Source organism: Echinops telfairi, unplaced genomic scaffold (genome assembly GCF_000313985.2).
Source record: "Echinops telfairi isolate 266 unplaced genomic scaffold, ASM31398v2 ScPeMD7_3533;HRSCAF=4204_0, whole genome shotgun sequence".
Lineage (NCBI taxonomy): Eukaryota > Metazoa > Chordata > Mammalia > Afrosoricida > Tenrecidae > Echinops > Echinops telfairi.
Window position 1 is genome coordinate 48,983,704 of NW_022107431.1, and position 9,687 is coordinate 48,993,390.

The window sequence follows — 9,687 nt, forward strand, 5'->3', positions numbered from 1 at the left end:
TGGAGCCCTTGGTATCAACTCAGTTTTTCCCTCCCCTGCCTCCCTCATGAACCCTTGATAAATACTACATTAGTATATGTTTTCATGTCTGCCAATACTTTTTTCTTAGTCTTCAGCTTACCTTTTTCTTTTTTTAAAAAAAATAATTTTCATTGGGGGCTCGTACAGCTCTTATCACAGTCCATACATACATTCATATCTATATGTATGTACATTTGTGACCATCATCATTTTCAAAACATTTTCATTCTACTTGAGCTGTTGGTATCAGCTCCTCATTTTTTTCCTTCTCTCCCTGCCCCCCTCCCTCATGAACCCTTGATAAATACTAAATTTTTATTCTTATTTTTTCATGTCTGCCAATACTTTTTACTTTTTTCTTAGTCTTCAGCTTATCTTTTTACTAATGGTGTCTTTTAAGGGGTTCCTTAAAGGTGTTAGGTAAAGGATACTAGTTGTTTTTTGTTTTTAACTATTTGACAAAACACCATTTTTATTACTTGGTTGAAAATCAGATGGCCATAAATATGTGGGTTTATTTCTGGACCCTGTAAGTCTTTCACCATTTTATTTTTTCCCCCCAAAATTACTTTGCCTTCAGAAAATCTATTACGTTTTAATATAAATTGCCCATTTCTTTAAAAAAAAAAAAAAAAAGGCTGGTCTTTTGATAGACTGCTGTAGATCAACATGGGAAGAATCGCCATCTTGACATTGAATCAGTGTTGAACTGATTCACTATTGATTCAACATTCAATTGATTCAATATTCCGTCTTCTAATTAATGAACATAGGACATCTTTCCATTTATTTAGGTAAATTTTTCTCTCAGCAATATGTTCTTAATTTGAGGGTATAAGTCTACTTAAATTTATTCCTAAGTATTTTCTAATACTGCTAATGGATATTCATTTTTTAGTGCTCTTTTTCCCCACCCCGATTTCCTCCTCTCGTTCCTTCATTTTATACTTTCCCAGTCAACCATGGATGTTTAGAGAGCTTATTGACCGGGTATCGACTTACTATACTCCCTCCCCCACTGGGATGGCGGCTGGCACGCGGTCTGTGCTCTTCAGTGGTTTGTTTTGGTCCTTCTGATGCATGTTCTTTGTTGTCGTTGTTGTTCCTCATGATCTGGTTCCAAGACTCAAGACCCCGATACATCACCAGAGCTGGAAGTTCCTTTTTGGTTATTGTAATATTTTTACTGAGGAGGATTTCTTTTTAGCGTGCAGAGGAATATATGTTCTTCTTCTGGGTCTACTGACTATTATAATCCACTTCGGGCGGACTATAAAAGGAACTCAGTTGTGGAAATACTTACTTACTGCTGGGTGCACCTGCCTTACCCAGTGTTTTGACTTAACTCCAGGACCTGCAGCACTTGCGTGACAAGCAAATGAGTGGCAGAACTGAGTTATCAGAAATTGAGAACTTTGGCCTTTCAAACTGCAGTATGCTTTTTATTTTCTGGTGCCAGCTTTATTTCTAAGCATTTGAAATGCCCTCGTTCCTTCTTCCTCAAGCCAAGTGTCTCATGGAATTCAGTTTGTAAAACAAATTGAAAAATGGGATGTATTCTTACTGAGACCCATGTTCTGTCTCCTTTCCCCCTGAGGGGGATTGGGCTCTGAAGAACTGAAAACATTTTCTTTGGTATGTCTATTTTTATGTGGGCCTTTCTGACTTCTTACGTGTAAAATAAGGGGCATGGGGGAGAGTAGGAGAGGAATAGAAAATATTTTTCATCTCAATGATTTGATTGGGAATAGCCGGTTAAATCCTAGAGCAGTGTCCTTCCCAGGATGCAAAGAAAATGTGTAACCTGAGTCTTGAAACATTAACAGCATTTGGAGTGTACACTGAGCTTAAGAGCCTGGGGCACTGTGGGTTAGTCTTTGGACTGCTGACTACAATGTCGATGGTTCAAACCTGCCAGCCACTCCATGAGAGAAAGATAAGGCTGTCTGCTCTTGTAAGGGTTTGCAGCCTCGGAAACTATACGTAGGGTCACAGTGAGTTAGAATCTACTCAATGGCAGCGGGTCACAGTGCTTAATGAACCCTGTTGGCATGGTAGGTTGTACCTTCAGCTGCTATCTGTAAGGTCAAATCCGCCAGCCATTCCTTCAGAGAAAGATGAAACTTGTTGTTCCTAAAAAGATGTAGAGTCTCATGAAACCCTAATTAAATGATTTAAAAAATAAATTTAAAAAAAAGAAGAGTCACAGTCTCAGAAACTCAGGGATTGCTGTGTGTCGGCATCAGCTCAGTGGCAGAGAGTAAGATAACGAGGACAAGGAGTAGGAGAGCAAATTACATACATTAGACAATGTTAAATAGAAAAACACATTGTGGTTTTACATCCCAACCCACACCAAGGCTGGACTCCAACTCAGTCTAATTGCAGTTGCCTGAGCAAATTGGATTTGGATTATTCAACTCCCACTGTTTGAGTTTGTGCTTAAAAGTAAAATATGTGTATTGTATTAGTCTGGGTACTTTAGAGAAACAAATCCACAGAAACTTACGTATAAGAGAGTTTTATATAAAGGTTAAGTGCGCATCAAGAAAACATCCCAACCCAGTGCTGCCCAAGCCCACAAGTCCAGCATTTACCCATTAACCCATATGTCCGACACCAGTCCACAAAGTTCTCCTCCATCTCACAAAACAGACGCAATGATGCCGACTGCAGGAGGAAAGCTGAGTCAGTGAATGTGTTAGCATCTCAGCGCTGCCAGGGGTCTCCACACGGGTGCTCCGCACCCAGAGCTGCATTGGGGTGGGTCCATGTGGCTTCTCCTGAGGGTTGTCTTGCAGGAAGTGAGCCTTGCCAGCTAAAGCAGGGAACTGGCTAAGGCAGCTGCACCCTGGTCCGATCATCAGAAAGCAAGAAACCTGAGAACTAGAAAGGCGAGGCTCACTGAGCCATTTATCCCTCCGCCCTTCAATTAACCCCACGTGTTTATCGGCCAGGTTGGCACAATAAACTACCTCATGTATGGATTGTTAAAAAGAGCTGTACGAGCCCCAAATAAAATGACTTATTAAAAAAAACCCAACTGTACGGCCTCCGAAACCTTAGGGCATAGTTCAGCTCTGCCCTGTAGGGTCACTATGAATTGGAATTGAATTGATGGCAGTTGGGTTTGGCTTTTTGGTTGCATAAGGCTTTGGGTGGCTGTTCAGTTACCCCTGTATCAGGTTATCAGTCCATTTCATTGGATTTTTAAAAACATTCCCACATTTGGAAATGGTTTTGAAATATATGTTTTGGAGTGGGGTCAGTGGGGCATGGAAATATACATACACATGCAGTTAAAACTTTTGAGGAAAATGGATATGCTCAAAGCGTTGGCTCAAACCATAAGCCAATTTGAATAACGATAGCGATCATGGTGATTTAATTTTTCTAAAGTAAGCAATGCAAAATCAGTTCATATATGTTTCTTAATCCCCAAGGTTCAAATGGATTCCCCGACCCTGATTTGGTATTGAAGTTTGGTCCTGTGGACAGCACATTAGGCTTTCTTCCCTGGCACATCAGATTGACTGAGATTATGTAAGTAATTAGAAGTGTATTAATCTGGAATCAATTCAGCATGTTATTTGATCCTAGCACTAGATTACGTGTAGTAGGCATTCCCAGAGAATTGTAATGCAGAATCCATTGTGTATTTCATGATATTTAGTGGTAAAATAAAGACAAATGTGAGTTTGACACAAGGGGCCATGTTTGTGCAAAGTGTGGTATTGGCACTCATTGCCATGGGAGATCAGAAGTAACAGATACCCTGTTGAATAGAGTTGTTGATTCTGTAGAAGAGCTGTGACCTGGGTCTGATTGTGTGATGGGGAAGAGGGGAAGGACGGGGTTGGTTGGGAAAAGCTGGGTGGGGCAGGGAAAATGAGCGTGCATTTTAAAGACATGGTGATGGAACTGGCCACACGAGAGCTTTGTTGTTCTTGGGTGCTCTCAAGTTGGTTCCGACACATAGCCAGCCCGTGGACAACAGAACACCACCTGTGCAGTCATGGCCTGTCCTCACAGTCGCTCCTATGCCTGAGGCCATTGCTGTAGCCACGGTGTCAGCCCATCTTGTTTGAGGGTCTTCCTTTCCTTTGCCCACCCCGCACCCCCAACACACACACACACACACACAGAGAATCTCTCTCTCTCTCTCTTTACTAAGCATGATAACCTTCTCCAGGGACTGGTCTCCTGACAGTCTGTCTAAAGTATGTACTACAGTGAAGTCCTGCCAACCTTGCTTCCCAGCATCACTGGCTACCCTCCTTCTAAGACAGATTGGTCTGCCCTTTTTGTCATCCATGGTACTTTCAGTTTTTTTCTCTGACACCACAATTCAGATGCATCGATTCTTCTTTGGTCTTCCTTCTTCAGTGTTCAGCTTTCACATGCATGTAGGGCAATGGAAAGTACCATGGTTTGAGTCAGGCATGCCTTTGTCCTCAAATTAATATTCTTCTATACTCCAAAGAGGTCTTATGCAGAAGATTTACCCAAAGCAACATTCTTTTGATTGCTTGATTGCTGCTTCCATGGGCATTGGTTGTGGATTAAGCAAGCGTAATCCTTGACAACTTCAACCTCTTCTCTATTTATCATGTTCTTACTTACTGGTCCAGTAGTGAGGATTTTGGTTTTCCTTACATTGAGTTGTAATCAACTGTCTAGCATACAACACGCTGTCTCATGGACCTGTGTACATGTATGTGATGTAATGCTTACATTATAGGGAGAGGTGCTCAATATTTGTCACCCTTCATTAGACCAAGCACAGCGCTGGCAGGGAGTTGGTCTTATTCATCACATAGAGCAGAACGGGCCTGAACTCCCAACAGAACAAATGGAAGCAACCAAACAGCTTTGGAGGCACTGGCTGGGTAGTGACGCTAAAAGGCTTGGTGGCCCATGAGACTGTTGACAAGGGGGCAAACCGAGAAGGTCATTTGAAGCAAGTGTTAGCAAGAGTGTCACCTAGTAGGGTGTTCTTAGGAGAAATCATTTCAGTAGAGTGAATGAGACAGAAGTGGACAGCAGGGGGTTTGGAAGGATGCTAGAGGGATGGAAGGAGGAACGTGTACCATGTTCCAGAATTCTTGGTAGTCAAAGGAAGATAGAGACAGAGACCTGGGTGGAGAGCCTCACAGTCAGGTAGGAGTTCCCTCACGGGAGCTCAGTTCTTTCTTGTTGGGTGCACCTGACCGTTGGACTCTGCGTGTGACTCTTGTACTTTGACCATGCATTTGGCTGATAACAGCTTTTCTAGAGCCTCATTATAAAGCTGTATAAATTGGAGATTTTGTTTCATGGTCTTTTAAATACTTGAAGGGACCTCTCTGGCCATATGTATGTTCACTTTGTCTTTAAAGCGTTGCCTTCACACTACAAAGAGGGCTTCTCAAAATAGAACAAGATAAAGGCCTTTCCCACAACATGGTGAATTGAAGCCCTTTGTACTGGGCGTTCTCTGCTTGGTCACCATAATGTGTGGTGTTATCCATGTGGGGATGCTGTGTTGCTCTGCCTTGTGTTAACTTTGGCTTTCATGACCAGCACAGGCAGTATTTGGCTTTATTCTGACAAAGGTGAGTTCTTAAAGTGGATTTGAGCAAGACCACTGTAAATAATCCCAAACTTTACATTAATTTAGGCTTAGCCCTTGGGTGGGCGCTGCCAACAGTTCTACACTTAGCTGCTAAGCGAAAGGTTGGCTGTCGGAATGTTGGCGGAGAGGCTGCAGCGCGTGGGGTATGCATGAGTCAGAACCCACGGCAGCTGATAGACATGTAGCAGGTTCTGAATCTCTAACTCAGGGGTCCTCAAACTTTTTAAACGGGGCCAGTTCACTGCCCCTCAGACCTGTTGGAGGGCAGACTGTAGTTTAAAAAAAAAACAATGAACAAATTCCTATGCACACTGCACATACCTTATTTTGAAATAAAAAAACAAACGGGGCAAAAACACCCGGCGGGCCTGATAAATGTCCTTGGCGGTCCGTATGTGGCCTGCGGGCCGTAGTTTGAGGACGCCTTTTCAAACTCACTCGCAGTTGCTTTTCTCTTGTGGAAGGGATGGCAGGCTACTTTTTCCTTGAACGGTTTCCCAGTTTTGTGGTATGAATGTTTGGGCTTGAGTTGGAATCAACCTGAAGGCACGCAACAACAATGCTTTCGTAATTGATTTTTTTCTGTCTTTAACTTCTTTTTGGTTATTATCCCTTTGTTTTCTCCAAACCAAATGACAAGTATATCAACTAACTGCATTTTTCCTTCTGCTCTTTCATTTCAGCTCTTTGCCTTCTCACCTAAACATCAGCTACGAGGACTTTTTCTCTGCCCTCTGTCAGTATGCCTCCTGTGAGCAGCGGCAGGGGAAGTAGTGATCCCTGGTCACGTCATGGGATTCCAGGCTTCTGGAGAAAAGGACCCAAATGACTGATGTTTACAAGGCACCTGTGAAGTCCTGTACATGCCCAGCCCACAGCCCTCCTAATTTATCAACAAACAAAAAGTGTCTTACTTGAGAGAGAGAGAGAGAGTGTGTGTGTGTGTGTGTGTGTGCGTGCGTATGTGCATGTGTGTATGAAAATGGACTTACAACTGAGGGAAGTACTAAAGAAGGAAATGCATAGACCTGCAGCTTTGAACAAATCACAGGAATTTTCAGGATTTAAAATGTCAACCCCAACTACTTCCCTGTTTTGTGGGGAGAGGATGGGATGATTAGTTCTGTTTGGTGATTGTTTCAGGGTGGATGTGGGGGCATGGAGATAGGTTTTGTTCAGTCTTTCCTAGTGACCAAACTTTAATTTTTAGGATAATATATTGACTGCATTCTTTGGAAGCATACTAGTTCTGAGGAACCTCCAAAGTTCTCTTTTGCTCACATGTTAGAAACTTGCAGAGTCAGAGCTGCGGGTATACCTACCTTTACCGTCCATTTCCATTTCTGTTTCTTCGTTATGGTCAGACATGTAACTTGAGAGAGTTGCTCTGAGTCTGGCCTGGGTTGTGAAGATAATTTTAGAAGAACAGTGTTAATACACTGAAGTGCATAACTGAAAAACATTGAAATACTAGACAGAAAAATAAAATAGCTTGAAAAAGTAAATAAGATTGACTAAAATGGAAACGAAAGGTTTAATGTTATGTTTGTTTTGCTTGTGGACAATGTTCTAGATACTGTCCAAACATGATATTGAAAACTTTTCATTAACTATTTTTATTTAAAACGAGCATTTGATGGGCATCCCCCAGGCAGCGCTTGTCCTCAGAAGTAACCTGTGCCTTGTGGCATGGCGCATGTGGGGTGGGGCTCTGCGGAGAAGACTCGGTCGTCACTCAGTCATTCCTGACAGTGACTTTGCAAAAAAACTTATGTGAATGTGATTTAGGCGTGTGAGGGGAGTAAAATTTTACCAAAGTCTACAAAAAAGTAATTTACATGCATTTTATAGGTTCTCTTCTGATCAAGAGCAGCACTGTTTCTGTTGTTTTTAAAATGAATAAACACTTTTTTGAAAGGTGTTCAAACCTTTCTTCCCTTACTGCTGGTCCTTGCACCAAAACCATTCTTTATAATTATGGCTTGTTTTAAGCCCCTCCTATTGGCACACAGACAGTCAGTGCTCACGTGTGCTTTTCAAGTGGAATACTTTAAAGTCTAGGTTAAACTAACAGACGGAAGTCAGATAGAGGTGCCCCACATCTTTTCATGGACTCTGCTTCTAGTACAAGATCCCTACCCTTAATAGCATTGATTGCAAGATAACGAGCACTGGATTTGGAGCGCATGCCTGGAATCTTGTCACATCTGAAGCTAAGAGGAATTCACGTGTTTTGACTTTGGATGAGAAAACTCCATTTATGATTTTCAAAATACACTTGAAATAAAAATGATTGAACTAAATTTTGGTTCAGTGACATTACTTTGCACTCAGTCCTTTCATAGACCTCTGTATAAGACCTTTTTCTTAAAGTCATAGTTTATTGCTGAGTATTTTTTGTACAGCTACAACCTCTCTCCTTACCAGCACCTGTTCCTTGTGCTTCTCTGTCCTGGGACCTGTGATCTGGGGAGGCTGGTCCTTGCCTTAGTGTAAGACTGAGGCCATGCCTCATGAATATGAGAGATATAAATGTCATGTAAATGTTCTGAGGCTTATATGACATTATTGAATTAAATTTCAGACCTTACTGAAAAGAAGATAATTTAATATAAGTTAAAATTAAATTAGTGAAGTAAATGACACAGGGGTTTCACCCAAGTTGCTAGAGGTTTAATAGTTGGATCTTTTGTACTCTCACTTTCTCCTATTTTATAATAATGTAGTATTGAATACCTATTTTTAAAATCTCTTAAGGTCTGGTTTGAGCATGTTCTGTTCCTACGAGGAAACCCTTCAGTTAAGCCACTAAGGGTTCGGAAGTCAGATAGAGGTGCCCCACATCTTTTCATGGACTCTGCTTCTAGTACAAGATCCCTACCCTTAATAGCATTGATTGCCAATTCTTCCCAGAAGCGTTACAAGTTATGCCTCCCTCGTGTAGGCTCCCAAAATGGATCATTTTAAAGAAGAGTTGTTCATTTTCATATGTACTGAAGGATATTATGTTTTTTCTTGAAACCCCCCACCATGGGAAAATTACCAAATTGAATACAGGCAGTTAGTCCCCGTTGTGGAACTCTGACTTAGTTCAACCTGTGGTTATGAACCCCCTGTCCCCTCCCCCCAAAAACCTATTAAACATTTTGAGGTAAATGGGTGCTATCTTCTGACACATCAAAATATGATTCTTACCATATGTTAAAGATGTTTTAGTGATCCTGAAACTATTTGTTTTTATATGCTTGAAAAGATGCACTATATACTGTATTCTAAAACATTGACTGTCATTAGATAGGAACTTTACCTAATTTCCAAAGTACATACAACTTCATCTTTAAGACTGCTTTAAGAATGGCACTCGTTTGTAATCCAGGGACTTCCTGCAACCTGCTTTAATAGATGGCAGCTATTTGGAGTATGGCAAGAGTTTGGAGGGTTTGAATTTCATTCCCAAGTCAGACTGTTTTATGTTTCTTAAAACTTTTATGTAAAAATTTGAAAGTTGGTTCTTGATGTAAATCACAAATTACAACGTATGGGATAAGGCTTATGAATGTTAAGGCTTCATGATCTAGATGAACAGTGCCAAACACACTGTGCATATCGACATTTAATCTTTGAATGTGCGTTACTTGATTAACTCCCTTGTGTATGATAGTGCCGTGCAAAGTCAGTTAAATCCTAGTGATGTTTGTATGACTGTAGACTTTGGCAACATGTAAATATTGTGTAAAGCAAGTTTTTATGATCAAGGAATCAAATTTATTGACTTTCATTATTGAAAGTTGAAGCAACATGTATGAACAAACAATAAAAGAATATAATCTTTTCATGGACTTCATTATTATGTGGGTACATTTATTCTGAACATTGAAAGGCTGAAGTAATGAGAAACTCATGACTATGTATTTTTTTTTTTATGGTATGTCCTTGATTAAAGGACATTTTATCAATTAAAACCTAAATTTTTGCTCTTGATGTGTTTGTTAGCTAGTCCCAAGAAAAAAATCAGCTTTGCTGTTTGTAGGATTACCAAAACTAGACTAATT

The 9,687-nt window shown here is 40.8% G+C and overlaps 1 protein-coding gene across 1 annotated transcript in view; it reads left to right on the forward strand.

Annotated features, from left to right (window-relative positions):
- The window catches only part of NUS1 (NUS1 dehydrodolichyl diphosphate synthase subunit), a 30,910-nt gene extending 21,436 nt beyond the window's left edge, over positions 1-9,474 (forward strand). Inside the window, exons 4-5 of the mRNA XM_004702028.2 lie at positions 3,465-3,564; positions 6,319-9,474. Of these exons, the coding sequence (XP_004702085.1) occupies positions 3,465-3,564; positions 6,319-6,409 (191 nt within the window). The 3' untranslated portion in view covers positions 6,410-9,474. The remainder of the gene's footprint in view (positions 1-3,464; positions 3,565-6,318) is intronic.
- Positions 9,475-9,687: the final 213 nt, after the last annotated feature.